We start from the raw sequence: 20,155 nt of genomic DNA, 5'->3' as shown, positions 1-20,155 counted from the left end.
TCTTTTGAGTAGTATATATATAAAAGCCTTTTTCCCCTTCACAAACAAGCCACGTGATAAATACGTCAATCAGGCGCGTTTGCATAAAACTGAACAAAAGTGGGCCTAGACGGTGGCAAGCTCCCCCGATTTATTTATTTTTTGTAATCGCTTGGACCCCAGAAATCCCATCTGCACACACAATGTCCCTAGTGTATGGGTGGGCGTGTGGGGTGGGGGGGGGGTGCGCGCGCGTGCCAAGTATTGTTATGTATTATAGCCTATCTTTAAAAAAAATCTCTGTAATTCCATTTTATTACCGTTTAGTTTATTTGCACCCATCATAAGCAGCGTACAACATAATATGCTGGTGGACAATAGAAACGCCACATGTCTAAAATACTACATAGAGATTAGTTAAAATTACATGGTAAATAAAAAATGCACACACTAGTTAAATGCAAGGTGATTTCATGATCGTTATATATCCAAATGAGTTCACTTGGGAGGCACAGTCGAAATAATTAAAGTTAAAAGTTTGTTTTGTTTAACGAAACCACAAGAGCACATTGATTTAGTAATCAGGACCATCGTATGGGGCGGCAAAGAAGAAACCAGGCAATCAGAGGTATTGGTCTGAAAAACACAGCGGCATCGACAAAATATCCTGAGTAACTGATTCTTCACATGTTACCTTTCATGACAACCATCAGTGAAACATTTCCACATGATAACGATCACCCCAACGTCGCACATATCTATGTGGACTTTCTCCATCAAAAATGTGGATGTGTTACAAGGCAAGGCAACAATAGCTGTTCATTAACTAGATATATGAGTGTGTGAGCTTGCATTTGTGATATAATTATTTATATTATGTCACTGCATCAGCGTCAAATTCTGCAAAAAAAGAGAGCCTCTCCTTACATGATATATATATATATATATATATATATATATATATATATATATATATATATATATATGTTATAGTTACATAATCCTTTTTCGAGAGCTTCATCTAGTTAGATTTCATTTCAACTTATTTTCGTGCTTATACCCAATTAAGGTTCCAGCACGCTGTCCTGGGCACACACCTCAGCTATCTGGGCTGTCTGTCCAGGACAGTGGGTTAGTTGTTAGTTGGTTAGTGATTAGTGAGAGAAGAGGGTGTAGTGGCCTTACACCTACCCATTGAGCCCTTAAGAACTCGCTCTGGGTGGGAGCCGGTACCGGCCTGCGAATCCTGTACCTACCAGCATGTAGTCCGATGGCTTAACCACTGCGCCACCGAGGCTGGTGTCTAGTTAGACCACGGTTATTGCGGCCGTTGAGTGACAGGTGTAATGATCGAGGGCGTAGCCCGAGATCTATTACACCCGTCACTCAACGGCCGCAATAATCGTGGTCTAACTAGACGAAGCTCGAGTGATGGATGAGGTAACTAGCTTTTATTATCCATTAAAGGCTTTTGTAGGAGATATCGTTGGCACTATAAATTGCGATATCTCCTGCGATATCTCCGCATCGGACGTAGCAAATGTATGGGTTTTTGCAATTTATTGGGTCCCCCTTGGACTACTTGCTTAGATTAGCCTATACGGGGAAACATGTCAGAAATACTGATTCATCTGACATTACAGGCGCGGATAGGCCCACAAGGAGAGAGCGCTGCGTAACCCCTCCTAGAAATTTGAAGTGCCCCGGAAATGTTTAGCAGATGAATACAATGCATTTATTGTTTTTTTCATGGAGAACGTAATATCGCGCTCATCTTGATAATTACCATGTAAATAATATATATGTTAGTGAATTTTGGCACGGGGTTGGCCATGATTTTATATTGAGGGGTACCCATACGTGGGCAGGGCACCCACACTTCTTTGAGTCATGTATATAATTATAACAGACGAATATATATTTAACAAGTAATTGGGGGTGTGGGGTACTTTTCAACACTTAGGGGCCATTCAAATATTACGTAACGCTTAGGGGGTGGGGGTGTAAGTCCAAGCGTTATGTGGCGTTACAAGGGGTGGGGGTGTATTGAACAGCGTTACGTAACACAATTTTGTTTTCTCTTAAACGTGCCATGTCATGACAACAATATATAATACAATATTTGAACGGCCCCTTACACAGGGCCCGCGGAGTGTATTTGAAAATGGGGTCGGGGGTGGGGCGAATGTCTGTGGGTGAAAATACATGTATTTGTGGGCCCGGGCATGCTTTCCCGAGAAAATTTTGTATTTTAGGTGTTCAAATACATTTAAAGCCTTCTGAACAGTATAACATGGAAAAGTGGATGGTGTGCCATGACCTCTTGCTATAGGCGCCCTTTTTAACGCTGCTAACTCCCTCAGTACAGGTGTCCCTTTTGAATGTTGCAGCTGTTCAGTAATGTAATGGGAAATGAAGCTAAACTGTTTAATAATATTTAATTTTAGTTGTTTTTTGTTTTTGTTTTTTTAATAAAATAATTATTTAGTTTTTACATATTTATATTGAAACTTTATTGCTAATGTTAATGAAAGTTACTTTTTAAAACAATGTTCTAATTTAATTCTTGCTGATTTATATGTGACCTGTAGGCGTAACTTTCTTCAGCCATTCAGCAATCGCTAAAATGTTGGTTAGACACGCCCGTGGTCTAACTATGGGATACACCACAGGTAAAATCGAAGGGACCGACACCAAAGCGTGGTACAAATATATATACTCTTCAAAAGAAGAAACGCAAAACCACATTGTCGTAACATTTGGAGAATTGATTTAATTATTGAATGGTGAGTCCGATAATTACCAAATGTTGCAGGATTGTTCACAATTCACTCTAGTCCATTGTGAGTAAGTGATAGGACACACCACCAAGGTCAAGGTCATCTGGAGTCAATACCGGGTGTGGCCTCCGCGTGTGTTGACAACTACCTGGCACCGCCTGCCCATTGAAGCAACCAGAGTACGGATGACGTCCCGGTGGATGGTGGCCCACTCGGCCTGCAAGGCTGCTGCCAGCTCGGGCAGGGTCTGGGGCTGTGGTTGTCGCTGTCGGAGGCGTCGGTCCAACTCGTCCCATAGATGCTCAATTGGGTTCAAATCCGGTGATATCGATGGCCAAGGAAGGACATTAATGTTGTTGTTCTGTAGGAAAGCCGTTGTGAGACGTGCTGTGTGAGGCCTGGCGTTGTCATGTTGGAACACTGCGTTGGCGTTGGCCATAACTGGAACGATGTGTGGCCGGAGGATCTGGTCAATGTAGCCCTGTGCATTCAGGTTGCCCTGCACGTGGACCAGGTCAGTTCTGCCAGTGTGTGAGATGGCTGCCCACACCATGACACTACCCCCGCCGAATCTGTCCACTTCCTGCACGCAGTTTGCCGCATAACGTTCACCACGACGCCTATACACGCGACATCTTCCATCATGACGTCGGAGCAGAAATCGGGACTCGTCACTGAACCACACCTGTCTCCATCGCAGTTGAGGCCATTGTCGATGACTCTGGCACCACTGCAGTCGGAGTCGACGGTGTTGTGGTGTTAAGATGACACCTCGAACTGGACGTCTGGCACGAATTCCTACCTCACGTAGGCGGTTCCGTACGGTCTGGTCGGATATCCTGCGCAAACCTGGTATTGCTGCGGCTGTGGAGGTGGCAGTAGTCAATCGTTCCCGAAGGTGGCGTACCCGGATGTAGCGGTCCTGCCCGGGGGTAGTGACCCGTGGTCGACCGGATCTAGGGAGGTCACGTGTTGATCCATGTTGCTGGTAACGGTCCCACAGTCTGGAGATGGTGCTTGGGGACACATGGAATGCCCTGGCAACGGCCGTTCTGGATTCGCCTGCGTCTAGTCGGCCGATGGCATTGTTTCTCTGCGGTTCACTGAGACGTGGCATGTCCAGAATTGTCAACTGTCGGCCAGATACAGAGGCCAGGCAAGCGAACACCCTGCACTTTTATACTGTCGGTGTTCATGTTGCACGTGCAGACAACGCACGTGCAGTGGTGACATGGTTTGCACGTGGCTGCGTTTTTGCGAATATTCACATTTTGGAACTTTATTGTACAGTAGCTGCGTTTTATCGAATGTAACCGTGGGAATGTGTTTGGGACATGCAATGACCTTATATTCACAAAGCATGAACCGGTAGGAAACATAAACTCGGAGTTATAACCCATTTGTACCCTTTTGCGTTTCTTTTTTTGAAGAGTATATATACTGAACAAAAAAAAGAAACTTCCGATTTGTACATATAGTATTTGTTGTATTAAAGAATTCATTGTGTAAAGAAATTGTATAGGTAGTATTAGCCTTGAGCTGTATTATCAGGATTCATGAATTTTATCGATTATTTTTGCACTGTTAATTGTCGACAACGTGAAATCCAATTTGCACGTGCATGCATGGTTCGACATGTCCCGTGTAGTATTCGGTCAATTTGTTTTACTTGTCTTACTGACATTGTCGTCAAGTGAACGAAAACGCTTCAAAATTTGTAAACAAAATTAACGTTTTTTACATTGTAGCATTTTTAGTATGCCAAGAATACCCAATAATTTACACGAACGGGCGATTGGCATGCTTGATGCTGGCATGTCGACAGAAGGCGTTGCAAGGCATGTTGGGAGTTCTAGTCGAGCGATACGAAATCTTCGCGTAAGATTTCGAACGACAGGAAGCACAAACGACTTGCCACGTCGTGGACGTCCGCGTGTTATAACGCGTGGTCAAGACCGCTATATCATGAACACGCATTTGCGCAATCGATTCCAAACTGCCAATGCTACTGCTGCTAACACACCTGGGCTTCATAATAACCGAATCAGTGGGCAAACTGTTCGTAATCGTCTGCGGGAGAACGGTTTACATGCGTTACGTCCTTACGTCGGATGCGTTTTAGCGCAACGTCATCGTTTAAATCGTCTTAATTGGGCACATGTACACACTCGTTGGATACGGCGATGCTGGAATACCGTTGGGTTTTTTTCGGATGAATCCAGATTTTCTTTACAATGTGGTGATGGCAGGGTGCGCGTCTACCGTAGGAGAAATGAATGCTATGCTGACTGTTGTGTTCTTGAACGAGATCGTTTCGGGGGTGGGGGTTCTGTCATGGTCTGGGCAGCCATTGCCCATGGTTATCGTTCACCACTAGTCGTCACTGATGGCAATTTAAATGCTCAACGTTACCGCGATGACATTCTCGCTCATCGCGTCATTCCTCTGTTCCATAACAACGCCAACATCTCGATTTTTCAGCATGGTAATGCCACCTCTCATACAGCTAGAGACACTGTAAATTTTCTTAGGACAAATAACATTGATTTCATTGATGACTGGCCCGCTAAAAGTCCTGATCTCAACCCCATCGAGCATGTCTGGCATAGTCTGGACAGACGATTGAGGCGTCGTCCCAGCCCATCTGCTAACCTCAACGAACTTCGTCAAGCGCTCATTCAGGAATGGAACAATATTCCACAGGCAGAAATCAACACTTTAGTCAATTCTATGCGCCTGCGGTGCACTGCAGTGGTCAATTCAACAGGTGGTCGTACCCGTTATTAAGTGGGTGTTTTTATTTGTAACCCCTACCACACTTGGTAAAACTTTCTCCCAGTTTCTGTTAACCTATGGCCATGATTTTTGCACCAAACGATGCATCATGGAACACTCTTTAAACGCATATATAACAATTATTCCCCCGGTTTGTTTTCATCAAGTTATGTTCAAGCAAAGTTAGCGGAAGTTTCTTATTTTGTTCAGTATATATATATATATGAAGAGTTCAGGCGCAAAACGCGATATAAACCATTTTCTTTCTTGTTTTTAGTTAAAGCCATTATTGTATGTCAGTAAGGGCTAATCGTAGGCCCGCTAATTTGGCGCAAAACGCGATTTATCCTTATGAAATTGTATTGCGTAAATCCCGTGTTTTCTTATCAAAACGCGATATACGCCAATTAAAAAAATCACTTTTACTAAAAATGAAAAATGGATATATCGCGTTTTGCGCATAAACTCTTCATATATATCTTACTTCAGACATACGACTTTTGTTTTGTCCATCAGTATATATAAAAAATATGCAATATAACATTGAAAAAATATATACAGAATAAGATTGATTGAAATAGATAGGCCTATACATGTTACATGTTACTGTTAACTCGTTACTGTAATAGAAAAAGGGTCTCTAATTATGTGGGAGGGCAATACATACAACCAGTATAAAAGTCCACCAATATTTATTGCTTTGCTACGATGGAAATCGAGTCACCAATCTATTAAAATGGTGGCATGTTAAGATTTTTATTATTATTAAAATTCATGAATTAACAATATATGTTATATAACATGGAGTCATGTGACATTTATGTTTTTGTATCGTAGCAAATTATATAATTCTCTTTAAGATAATGTGCTTCACAGTCATTTTATTTTGGAATGTTAAATATATAGTTTACCGTTAAAAATGCGGAAGTGTTCATTTCAAAATTAAAAATATTTTTATATTTTTAGTTTTAAAATCTTGTAATGATTCAGTGAGTAGGCTGCAGAATTTTGACATCGACGGTGCTTTTCAACAAATTGTAATATTAACTGATTATGCATATCGCAGCATAGTATTTAAACTAACTTTTAATCTTGTCTTGGCCGGAATCTCAGAGTGAGAATCATCATCATGTGTCCAAATTGTGGATACGCAAAGTTTTTTGTCAGAACTATACACACAGTTTTGTGTTTGGGTGTGCCAGTTACACTACTGGTGAAGGATTCAGGTAATTTGATTGAGACATTTGGGTAATTGCAGACATATTTAGATTTAGAGGTTGGTTAAGTAACCCCAATTTGTTAAAAATACAACATTAAAATATTAATATTTATGTTCTTATTATTGTTGGTTCAGTAATATGGCTTGCGGTGAACTCGTATGGAAAACTTGCTCGTATGGGGGAAATGTTGTGAACTCGTATGGAAATCCACAAGTGAACTCGTATTGAAATTACAAACTGATATATCCAATACTGTATAGCAACTTGTGTGTAGTTTTTATGCAGAGGTTAACAAACCCTCTAGCTCGACGTATGTGGCTAGTGTTTTTTAAGTTCGGGCTAGCGAGAAACGCAAAACATGCATGCATTGTTTACGGTTTGGCCTCAGATTACAGTTATCTTCTCATTTGGTTGTCGAAAATCCGGGAATTTGACCGCGCAAGTAGTCTGCTGTTTTGACTGAAGTGACGGGGGATAGCATGTAGTTTGTAAACATGTGTAACTTGTTGACATTGAAGACTTGTTTGTGGTAATTCCGGCCCATGCAAAAGTAGTGCTTTTTGTATAAAATGGGTGTACTCCGGCCTGGTTTAGAGGGTGTGTCTGTTTAAACCAGTATGCTGGGAGAAAGAGCTGGACAACAGGGGTTGTCCTTTTCAGGGTATGTGTCCCCTATGCAGGCAAAGGTACATACAAAACCTCTCGGGCCTGCTGATATTAATAAAAATGTTATAGCCACTAAGGCTATATAGAAACATATAGCGAAATTAATTGTGGTCTGAGGCCTTTTCTGTCGCAGGAAATAAGTCTAATGACATGCATGATTTGATTGGTTGGGCAAGTCACGTGGTAGTTAATCTCGCACAATGTTTTAGGCTAAGAAACTCTAATTATATTTTTATTTTCTACATCAAATTATACATTTATTCAAAGTATATCTGCATATCCATACATCCCCATATGAGTTGACCGTCATTTCTTACATACGAGTTCGTTTTCCATACGATTTCACCGCACCCCAATAATATCATGTGACATTTATTATAATTATCTTGTCCTTGTTCTTTGATGAAAAGTTCACTATAACATGGCTTTCTTTTCAAGACTGCAAACCATTTTAGATTTTTGGTCCAGTATCATTTCATCCTTGTTATTCCTGATTTGTGATATATATAGTGGGCAAGATCAAGCGATAACGGATGGACATTTTAACTATTTTTACACATAAAATTGTTCATACTGAATTAAGTTTTTGTCATAAGAACTTACCTTTGGATTGGTTTTGTAGGTGATAGGTTCTTTTACACTGCTGCATAAAAATATTTAATGCAACTCTATTTTAAATGTCACTAATTTCAAGTACCTTGTCAATGTTGAATGTGTGAAGATCACTAATTTCTAGCATCTTGTCATTGTTGAATGTGTGAAGATCACTGATTTCCAATACCTTGTCATTGTTCAATATGTGAAGACCACTCATTTTCAACACCATGTCATTATTGCATGTAATAAATGTGTAAAACTAGACTTTCAAATTAGTTGTTAATACAGGTATTTTAGTGATTTGGAATCCAGATTAAGTGACCACTGGTCGTGTTTTTTTATTTAGGAAGTAGACAAGTGACAACCTAAGACAGTTTTAATTGTGTGAGTGTGTATGTTTGAGTATATCTACTGTAATTTAATTTTAACTAATTAATATATAATAATGATGTGCAGAATTTAACATTTATAATTGTTGGTGTTTGTATTAAAAAATGTTTATGCACTTTACACATAAAATCATGTTATTTTTCAGCTCTGCGAAGGTCTCTGCTGCCTGATAAAATGTTCGACCTAAAGCACTTGGTGTATGGATTCTGTTACATTTGTTTACTACTGTTCTCCCTCAGCACCTACTTCACAGCTTGCTGTATAAACCCAGGCTATCTACCTCTTCAGACACACAAAAAGGTATACATGTAATTATAGTCTAAAATATGTTTATGGCGGCTCAAAAAGTTTTTCCCCCCACATTCTGTATTGAAATGAAATGTCATTGTGAAACATATACAGTTAAAAACCTAGTTCAAAAAGTTGTATGTCAAGTGATACTCTGCTGGTAGCAGTTTATCATGTTTTTTCAATCAGTTGTCATACTTTTAGAATAATTTAAAAAATGGGATCACATGTACTTATATTTAAAGCTGTTTTGTGTATTAATATTTTTATTAAATGTTTTTACATGTATACTATTACTATGTAATAAATTTGAAGACACGCTATATAGTTCCTTCTTGATATTAATATTTACCAGTAAATTATATTAAAACCTTACCCACATTAGAGAAGACATGGTGCTTAACTACATACATGTATAGTGTGTATTCTTTTTAAAAAACCCAACTATTTCTTTTATAAACAAATACATGTAGCGTCATCCAAGAATGCTGACATATTATATCCATGCGATATTTTGAATATGATTTTTTCCTAGACCCATTGGTGTTTGACAGTTCTGTTGAATTATCTCCATTTATTAACAAACTGAAATGTTTTGCTGCCTCTATTTTGTTTTCATGTGATAACTAGTTTTCTTGGATTGCACCAAAATGGGAATATTATTTTAGTCTAAACCCATTAAAGAACTATAGATGTTTGGTTTATATTTTTTCATAATTTTTATATAAAGTTAGCAATCAGGTGATATAATTCCTGGGCAATCATTAACAGAGGTGTAGTGAATAGGATGATGAATAGTATACAAATCACAAATTTATCTAAGCTAAATATGAATATTTATGAAACAAGAAAAACACCTAACCCATTTGTAACAGGTAAATGAAAAAACTGAACACTTTTTCACAGGGGTGGAATTTAGCTCAAGTTGGTTGAGTACTTGCATGAGGTGCTTGCGCCACAGGGTCAAATCACCTTTGTTGATCCTTTTAACTGATTGGGTTTTTTTTTGTTCCAGCCAGTGCACCTCAACTGGTCAAAGGCCGGGGTATGTGTTTTTCTGTCTGTGGGAAAGTGTATATAAAAGATCCCTTTCTGCATTAGAAAAAATGTAGCGGGTTTCCTCTGATGATTACTTGTCAGAATTACCAAATGTTTTACATCCAATAGCTGATGATTAGTACTCTTGTGGTGTCTGTAAACAAAACAAACTTTAACTTTTTAACATCACTAAGTGTTTTATTCAGAACTTTGGGATTTTATCTTGTTTTTTACCCGTTATTAGTTTGCAAGATACATATTTTTAACTTCAATACATTTTAATTACAAACATATACCAGTATTTATTTGTGTATAAATGCAGATTTTAAAAATCTTGTAATAAAGTTTGCATGAATGTTTCATTTTTATTTAGCGTAAAGCTGGCATGAACAGTAGTGACTCGAGTGATGAAATGGAAGACAGTGATGATGGTGAAAACAGCAACATGATAAAATCAATGAAGAAGGCAACAAGATACCACACATGTGACATCTGTGAAACAGAGGTGAGTATGGTTTTAGTTTTCTGAGTTATCAGGCTGGGGAAATGCATTTCCTTGCAACAAGGGCGGGACATATGCTAATGGTAAAGCACTTGCCTGATGCACAGTTGGACTATAGGATCGATCCCCATCGGTGGGCCCATTAGGTTATTTCTCACTCTAGCCATTGAACCATGACTGGTATATCATAGGCTGTGGTATGTGCTGTCCTGTCTGTGGGATGGTGCATATAAAAGATCCCTTGCTACTAATGAAAAAATGTAGCAGGTTTCTTCTCTAAGAATATGTGTCAAAATTACCAGATGTTTGACATCCAGCAGCTGTTAGATAAAACAAACTAGTTTTCCTCACCACATTCTTGAACCTTCATGTAGTCTAAGACAGACAGGTTGGATAACAGTGTGTTAATATACTACTCAGGTTCAAGCATGCTGTCCTGGGCATATAGTTTGATATAGAATAACAGGATATATTGGCACATGTGCAGGAAATTGTACAGGGGCATTCTAGATTCTGGCAAAAAGGTGTTTTGGGGGGAGGGTCAGTCATGCTTCCCCGGAAAATACACTGAAAGAAATTTTGCTTGGAGTGGGGGTTGGGGTATTCAACCCCCTAACCGTCTTCCTTTGCACACACACCTGGGATATAACTTAGTGGTAGAGCAGTTGCCTTAGGTGCGATGGGTCACTGTCAGTCATTCCTTTTGTTAAGATAGTTTGTTGCTAATATGATGTACGAGGATGTCAATATTATCCATTTTCCCATCTAAGTTATATTAACAAAGCAAATTCTATCTTCATGCATTATCATCATGTTTTGACTTAAGATAAAACACTGATTGCAGCAACCAATGAGGTCAAAGCACTGTGAAGACTGTGGGCGGTGTGTTCGGAAGTATGACCACCACTGTCCCTGGCTGGAGACGTGCGTGGGCGAACGCAATCACAGGTTCTTCTGGCTCTTCCTTCTCTCAACAACAGCACTCGTTGTGTGGACTACTCTCATTGCATGGTGAGATTCGTATTGTAAAAATCACTTTAGCTGTGTAATTTAAATATCAGTCTTACTGTCAGAGTATTAACAAAATCCGATAATTCCTAGAAGATGGAAGTAAAACAACAGATATCAACATTTCCAAATAATATCAAAATAAACTAACATTGAATTAATATAGGTTTTAAAATCTGTTTGTAAATTGGAGGGTAGGTAGGAATAATAATGTGCAACAGTTTTAACGTAAGTGAGATAATAGAATATGACATTTGAATGCCATGCCAAAAATATCATCAAGGTGTTCGTGAAAGTGGGTCAGTTACATACTATTACTGATGGTTGCATTAAAATGTAAAAAGTTTACTTTACGTGTCTACAAAACAAAATGTACAATCAGGGTCATTCCCTATGTCAAAAATAGTCCAATCTAACCATATCAGTTAACACAAGAATCAAAACAAGGCAAAGAAAAAAGGTTTGTTTTGTTTAATGACACCACTAGAGCACATTGATTTATTAATCATTGGCTATTGGATGTAAAACATTTGGTAATTTTGACATACAACCTGCTACATTTTTCCATTAGTAGCAAGTGATCTTTTATATGCACCATCTCATAGACAGGATAGCAAATACCACAGCCTTTGATATACCAGTCGTGGTGCACTGGTTAGAACAAGAAATAGCCCTATGGGCCCACCAACGGAGATCGATCGCAAACTGGCCGTGCATCAGGCAGGCACTTTACCAATGGGCTATGTCCCGCCCCAGTATTAACTGAGAAGTGAATGTAAACAATTCCTTACTGCTAATCATAGAATGTACCGATCTGTATGTAGTCGGTGCTCCACAGCTGGTGTAACAAAGGCCATCACATGTACTATACTGTCTGTGGGATGCTGCGTATAAAATATCCCTTTCTGCTAATTGAAAAGAGTAGCCCGTTGTGTGGCGACAGTGGGGTTTTTCTCTCACTATCAGTGTGGTCCTTAACCATATGTCCAAATCCATATAACCTTAATTAAAATGTACCGAGTGTCTTGTTAAATAAAATATTCCTACCAACAGTGAATTTTATCTCTTACCATAGTTGGTGATTAATCATTGTGCCAAGGTGTCATTAAAACAGTTCTGTTTGCTAATTTTGAGGAAATTTTCTCTTTACAGGAATGCAATCGTTAACAAGGTTGGATGGGAGGAATGGATAAAGGTGAACGTCGTGATCTTCATTGACCTGGTCATTCTGATAATGGGTGGGATCATAGTGTTCGGTCTCTTTTGCTTCCACTCCTACCTGATGGTGAAGGGCATGACCACCTGGGAAGCCGTGTCGCGCGATCGCATCAGTCACCTCCGATACCTCGATGAGGAGTACAACCCATTTGACGAGGGCTGCTGTAGAAATATGTTCTACTTCTTGTGTGTCTGCGGTGTGAGAAACTGGGAGATGATATACTCAAGGAACGCCAATGTGAATCAAAATGCGGCTGGCGTTGTGTGACTGTTGAAGAGACCGTAACGGGTTGAGACCGACGATGGAAGTGTGAATTTGCTCAAAATTATAGAAAATGGACGAGAGCACCATAGCAGCATTAAGACATTTACTTTTATAAAAAGACTAATTTTGTAGAAAAAATATAGAATATTGGTATATTTTTAAAATAACATAATTAAATAAAATCCCTTTTCCCCGCCAAAAGCTACCTATAAACAATTTTCAAGCCTATGTTTTTGATTATATTATGACTTTTTATCTCTTATATCAATTTCTTTCATTTAATTTTACAGGGTTGCATAAAATAAGCAGTGAAAAAGAATCAGGGCTCAATAATTTAGTGTGTATTTGAAACTGTGTTTGCAAATGGCTGTGAGAACCTGTTCTCGTCACACCACCCAGGCCCTGTTTTACAATGCGATCTTGACGATTAGCTGTGAGGAGGTCAGAACTCCGACGCACAGGGAGAAATACTAGAAGAATTTATTAACGTACATAACCTAGTATGTCTCAATGAAGGTAGCACTATGTTCATTCATGATAACTTAGTGGGCTCCTCTACCATCGATCTAACCATAACATCAAACTGTATAGGTGCAAATACCCAATGGGAGGTGTTAGACGCTCTCAATAGCGACAACCTCCCTATTTTAACTAGCTACAAACTCACCTTAAGTGCGTACAGTAGCTAGGCACTTAAGGTGACTTCAGCGCCAAGATCCCATTGTATAATGAGGGGCAAGACATAACCCAGTAGTACAGTGCTCGTTTGATGCACAGTCGGTGTGGGATCGATCCTCGTCACAGGGTCCATTGGGCTATTTCTCATTCCAGCCAGTGCACCACGACTGGTATATCAAAGGCTGTGGTATGTACTACCCTGTCTGTGGGATGGTGCATATAAAACATCCCTTGCTGCTAATCGAAAAGAGTAGCCCATGAAGTGGTGACAGCGGGTACCCTGTCTCAATATCTGTGTGGTTCTTAACCATATGTCTGACTCCATATAACCGTAAATTCAATGTGTTGAGTGCGTCGTTAAATCAAACATTTCTTTCTTTCTTTGTTTACATTGTATAACAGGGACCTGTGAGGTAGTGTGGGATTTGAAAGCAGGAACAGGTTCACACACACACACATACTCATTCTGTTCGAAGTACAGTCACGGCAAAAGGACCGTTTCAAATACACCAATATGGTCTTCACCAGCTACATGAAATGGGAACATTTCCTCTTTATTTAGTTTTGTCTCTAGCTACATGTATGTATGGCCCTGATTTGTCTTCCAAATTGTGGGGTGGGGATTTTTTTAAAATATGAACTCTTATCAGTAACTGAAGTAACATTAGTGTGTAGGTGTTTTCAGAAAAGTATTGTTTGTGAAAGAACCAATATAATGTTTCAAAAAGCAGACGAATAACCAATATTTCTGTTGTTTAACACCATGTGTGAACTGAAAATTGTTATATTTTATATTTCAGAAGGAAATGAAGGATAGAACATCTTGTGATAAATATTAAATGATTTTGCTTTCTTTTTTGGAATAGAGATGATATTTTGTTGCATTTTTCTGTGTTTACTGGTCAGTCAACAGACAATCTTGTGATAAATATTTTTTGATTTGCAGAATAGAGATGATATTTTGTTGCATTTCTCTGTGTTTACTGGTCAGTTAACAGACAATCATTGAATCTGAATAGCACATGTGTAAGTTATATCTTGTAAAGTCAGCTTTTGTATTTGTTTATGTTAGTAGAAGATGATAAGATATTTTATTCAATACTTTAGATGGTTCATTCCCATTATACATTTTGTCATAAAGGAATGCTTAAGCAAGGCTTTTGGACTGGTAGGCATATTGAACGATATGTAATGCACATTATTGCTTAATATCAAATATATTGGTATATTTAATTAATAACATGGTTAAATGTGATGCCTATTATATACAACGGGCGCAGCCATTTTGTTAGATCCCAGTGAATATGCCCTCTGGCGAGCAGGTGGTAATACAGGAATTAATCTTTGAACTGAAGAAACAAACGTACCTGATTTTTGCGGGATAATGAAACGGGCATGCATCGCAATGTTCTGTAATAATATGCATCCCAGTAAGCCAGCAATAAGTATATATTATTTTTCAATACAAAATAAACCACCATTGTCAAAGTCGAAATAACTGTATCATGTTTTGTCCATGCAGTAACCTACATACTGAAATGATAAACAAGAGTGTTTTCTTAGTTAATTAATCTGTTCTTTTTAATTGTTTCCACCTGTGATTCCTGATTGGCAGGTGTTTATTTGGTAGGTAACCAGACATGGCAATTAATTACCACTGTCTAGACACAAAAATACATACCGGTGTTAACTCTTGATTAAGTAGACTTTCCAATCTGCAATCACAGTTCTGATCAATTACATAGTGTCTCTCCCCCTCCCTCCCCCCCCCCCCCCCCCCAAAAAAAAATTCACTTTCGTATATCGTGGGTAGTTGTTTTTGCTCCTATGTAGCCTACCAATAGGCCCAAAAGTATGCATTTTTTCTTTGGATTTTTTAAGAAAGAAAAATACTATAACCCCATTTTGTTCTGTTAATGCAAATTGAAATATGTGTATTCAGTGGCGTAGTGTGGGTTGGCAGCGCCCGGGGCAAGGCAAGTATTGCGCTCTCTAACCAGTGGACCGTTAGCACTCCCCGAGTCCCACCAGTCCAGAATTTTGCGCCCAGGACAACCGCCCTGGTGGCCCCACCCATGCTACGCCACTATTTAGTTAAATAGTTTATTATATTATCAAGTCATTTATGTTGTTTTACAAGTCAAGTTAATCAAAGCGATGCGCCTTGTCGTAAATTACTGCGTTTGTTTACACTGTGCATACAGGAGTTGGTAGGAGCTGACGTCACTTCGCCCCAAGCTAGAGTACCGGACACGATGAAAAAGAACAAAATGGCTGCCTCCAGTTAGCAGGAATAATCACGTTTTTTGTTTTTTTTTAATTCTGAAATTACGCTTCAGTATGTGTTGGTGGTCGAGTATGCATCTTTGCAACACATACGGCTCATATTTGACTGGTCCTCCCCTTTAAATAATATCTTTATTTCACTATTTGTACTTGTGATAACATTGACAATATTTAGAGTTATCATTGACAAGACGTAGTGTTTTTATTTATGTTTTCAGTACACCTTAATTTCCATGACAAAGTTTTAAAAAGGTTTTATTTTTTAACGACACTACTAGAGCACATTTATTTATTAATCATCGACTATTGGATGTCAGACATTAGATTTTTTTTTTTCACCTGTAGTCTTGGAGGAAACCCGATACATTTTTCCATTAACAGCAAGGTAATCTTTTATATGCACTTGCCCACAGATAGAACCTCACAAGAATGGGTCCACTGAGGTGATTCATTCCTATGACCGAGCTAGATCACCACTTCATTCCCAAGGCATGCTTCATGCAATAGAATGTTAGATCTGATCCGAAAAACTTTTACATGCTCATGTACCACGAAGGTTTCGAGCATGTCCACCCAGGGCCAGGGTCCCAACCCGGGGTAGAAATATTTGGGACAACTTTGACTTTATCCAAAATAAGGGAGGGGGCTTTAGAATTTATTTGCGTCTTTGCCAAACTAAATAAGTTTATTTGTAATTTATTTTATGTAATTTTTGGACGCATTTTAAGTCGGGCGGTTCTAAAAATAAAAAAGTTAAACAGAGCTCTCTAGTATTTAGCCCTAGGAGTTGGTAAGAAGGTTCTTCACTAGGATACTGGGGCACCCGCCACAGGAAGTTTATTTAGTAGGTGGGGAAGGGATATATAAGGGGTATCCGTCATATTGGGAACTTCAGTGTGACCGAAGCATGGGGGGGGGGGGCCCGAGGGGGAGAGGGGCAGGCCCTCGGACAGACCTAACTCCCCCAGAATGTTAGAGAAGTGGAATAAGGTACTAAGTTTTAAGCTTGTTTTTTTTTGCCATATACGAATTGAAGTTGAAGTTGGTGAGATTTGTTTATTTGCTTCTTTGGCTAAATGAAACTTTATAGTGTCAAAGTGCTGGTACTTCAGGGTCCAATTAAAACCCTAAAATGTTGCATATTTAGTACATAATTTTACTGTGGATGTTAATTTAAAGCATTATGTAAATCTGTGGTTAATGTTAGTGCATATATGTAAATGTATAACACAAATACAGTAAATATTTAGTACAGACACTTCTTGAAATTCTGTGTACTGTATACATGTATTATTACATAATTAGTCTTATTTTAGTAACATTAAAAACTAAATTCTCCTGCCAGGCAAGAGTCTGTATGTATGCTACACTATGAATCTCATCCTAGTGACAGCATAATTATAGCCCAGCCATACACATTCCTTATTACCACGATAGATGTTATTGGCTTAACACTACAGTATAATGAGGCTATATTTTAGGATGGGACAACACATGCATTATGATGCGAGTTTGTTAAATCAGGATGCATGTACTACCTGACACTGACATGCTACTATTGCCCGTGATGTAAGCTTTGGATGTTTTTGACTGAGCTTCAGTTCAGTACTTCATAAGATTCCACTATATAAATGTGATCTCATTTTCACTTTTTTGCTTATATTTTAAATGTACATATATAAAACATATTTTTTGTATGCACTTTTTTATTTAACATTTAGAAAATATATTGGTCTCTCATTTGATAATGGTCTCATGTTCAGTTTGCACATTTTGTTCCGGTGCAAGCCCCAACCCCACCCCCATCCTCCCCTCCCCTCCCCCAATTATAGTGTTTGTTTTGTTTAACAACACCACTAGAGCACATTGATTTGTTAATGATCGGCTATTGGATGTCAAACATTTGGTCATTTAAACATTTTATAAGCACAGTAACTGGTTTATACATGTGTCTACAGTTTCGATATTGTAACTTATTAATATATGACAAGTCACTTTATTTAAAATGCTTTTGATGTGATGGCACAAGTAGAGAGTAATGGAGATTTCCCTCAAGTTTTTGTTGTACTGAGTTTTGTAAATATATTTATTTAACTAGAATTCACTGTAAAGGCTGGCTGTAAACTTATTTATTCGTCTGTAATTCACAGCTTAGTGCCTGTGTTGTTGATTATAATAATATTATGTTTCTGTGACTTAAAATGTCAAACCTAAATGCTCATCATTGTGAAATGACAATACATGGTTTTAAAGAGTTTGTTGGTGGTTCATTTGTTCTTTGCTATATTATATTTCAACTTATTTTTGTGATTATATCCAATTAAGGTTCAAGCACATTGTCCTGGGCACACACCTCAGCTATCTGGTCTATCTGTCTAGAACAGTGGGTTAGTTGTTAGTGAGAGAAAAGAGGGTGTAGTGGTCTTACATGGAGTTGTTAAAACTTGCTCTGGGTGGGAGCCGGTACCAGGAGCTGCGAATCCTGTACCTTATGTCCGATGGCTTAATCGTGACACCACCGAGGCTGGTGCTATATTCTAAATATCCAGACATGTGAAGTCAACCAAGTTGAGGCTTTTATATGTCAATATTGTTTTACCCTTGCCACCTATTAAATACATTTAATCCATACCTCTGACATCACACTATTGTTCTAGGTGTAGATTATTTTTCAAGAATCAACACCTGTGAAACAATGCCTTTTGAACTTTTTATGCATGTAGGTAAGGGATTCGAACCCACTACTGACAGAACTTATTCATTGTAAACGAGTACAGTGCTTTAGCCCATGAGGCCAAACATCTGCATCATCAAATAGACACCGAATTTAAGCCTTACAAACCTGATACTAGTTACAGTAATATATTCTGGCAGAATACAGCAATGGTCATCGGAAACTAAATTGAAAATCAGAAATTACACATTTAGCATGTGCATCACGCTCAATGCAAGCCAGCCACTGCTGAGGATTTCCTGACTGAATCATTCGGGTTAGGTCTGAAAGCATCGTATCGTTTTGGGTTATTAGTTTTTTAAATATTCTTTGTCATTTTGATTTAAAAAGATAAAATAGAAGTTAATTTAGCAATCACGTAATTTGTTTTAATAAATAATGGACTACGTTGGAGAATGCACTCGGAAGTGTAGATTCATGAAACTTTAGAAAATTTGTTTCTAATTTTCAGTATTATTCATACTTACCTAGTACTAGCACAACAACAATGCTATACGACCCTGAGTTATAACCTCCACTGCAGAATTATCTCCCCTTGCCGGATGTATAACCTAGACCCGCGCATGGGTAGACCGTATATCCTCGTTATCGATTCAAAGTCCGGAATGACTGAATAAAAAAAGACCTCCCTCGGGGCGGGTGGGAGGTAACGGTTGTTGTTGTGCTAGTACTAGGTAAGTATGAATAATAATGAAAATTAGAAACAAATTTTCTAATAGTCTTATTCAACTTACCGTACTAGCACAACAACAATGCTATAACAGACGTGATATAACACCGTTAAAGCACGAGAATTTAACATTAAAGGGAGGAGGTAAGAAAACAAGGAGGTCTTACCCATTCAAGCAGTAGTGTTCGTCTCAAGTAATGATACAGTGAAAAAGCAACCCACATCATACCAGGTATAAAATGTCAAAGTGACTTTTAAATTGAAGAACTACCACCCCAATTAAAAATAAACCAAGTTAACAAGGTGAGGAAACCCGCACACCAAGTAATGGTAAAAGACACTCGACTGCCCCAGATAGTCAACCATCCACCCCCCCCCCCCCCACCCCCCACTCTCCAAACAGGAGGTGGAGAACTATCTCCCAGAAAGACTGCCGCTAGCGACCGGCCGAAATAAGGGTCGCCCCCTACTCGTGGCCCTGCGCACCGAAATGAGTTGCTGCCCTGCAATGACTGACTGAATCCGCCGAGTTCCGTCCGGACCAACAGCCATATCACGGAGATAAAACCGGTCAAACGTGTGTCGACCTTTCCAAAATCCCGCACTCGTGGCCTTGAAAATGTCTAAAGAATCATGGAAATTAAGGGAAGCAGAATTCGCCCGAATCTCATGAGGTCGAACGGAGAAATTCCGCAGAACATGATCACCCGCCTTCTCATATGCCAGTTTGATGGTTGCAGCAATCCATCTCGACAAAGCATTCTTCGTAATGTCTCCTGGTTGGCGTGTGAAAGAGATAAACAGTCTTCTAGTGTTTTGCCGGAGATTTCTAGTACGCTCCAAATAGAATTTCAAAGCCCGCACCGGACAAAGAAGTCTATCAGAATTATCCGCAGAAAGCGTACGAGATAAACACTGAATGATGGCCGGAGGAAACTTCCCCTGGCACCTGGTTCTTAGCCACGAAAACAGGATCAGTACGTAATGTAACTGACCCGTCCGTATTGTAATCCACCAAATCATGCAAAAAAGCATGAATCTTACTAATACGACGGCAAGCC

The 20,155-nt window shown here is 38.9% G+C and overlaps 1 protein-coding gene across 1 annotated transcript; it reads left to right on the top strand.

The window, feature by feature from the left end:
• Positions 1-6,249: 6,249 nt before the first annotated feature.
• On the top strand, positions 6,250-13,616 carry LOC121384067 (palmitoyltransferase ZDHHC12-A-like). The gene is made up of 5 exons (XM_041514289.1): positions 6,250-6,760; positions 8,553-8,707; positions 10,107-10,238; positions 11,080-11,246; positions 12,396-13,616. Exons 1-5 carry the CDS (start codon positions 6,664-6,666, stop codon positions 12,727-12,729), a joined length of 885 nt encoding a protein of 294 aa, XP_041370223.1. The 5' UTR covers positions 6,250-6,663; the 3' UTR covers positions 12,730-13,616.
• The last annotated feature ends 6,539 nt before the right edge of the window (positions 13,617-20,155 follow it).

The sequence above is a fragment of the Gigantopelta aegis genome, chromosome 10 (assembly GCF_016097555.1).
Source record: "Gigantopelta aegis isolate Gae_Host chromosome 10, Gae_host_genome, whole genome shotgun sequence".
Lineage (NCBI taxonomy): Eukaryota > Metazoa > Mollusca > Gastropoda > Neomphalida > Peltospiridae > Gigantopelta > Gigantopelta aegis.
This window is presented reverse-complemented; position numbering and strand designations above follow the sequence as displayed.

Coding starts and splice junctions, on each gene's coding strand:
- LOC121384067 (XM_041514289.1), top strand. CDS start 6,664: ATGTGTCCAAATTGTGGATACGCAAAGTTTTTTGTCAGAACTATACAC. Junction 6,761..8,552: donor ACTACTGGTGAAGGATTCAG/GTAATTTGATTG, acceptor GTTATTTTTCAG/CTCTGCGAAGGTCTCTGCTG. Junction 8,708..10,106: donor CTCTTCAGACACACAAAAAG/GTATACATGTAA, acceptor ATTTTTATTTAG/CGTAAAGCTGGCATGAACAG.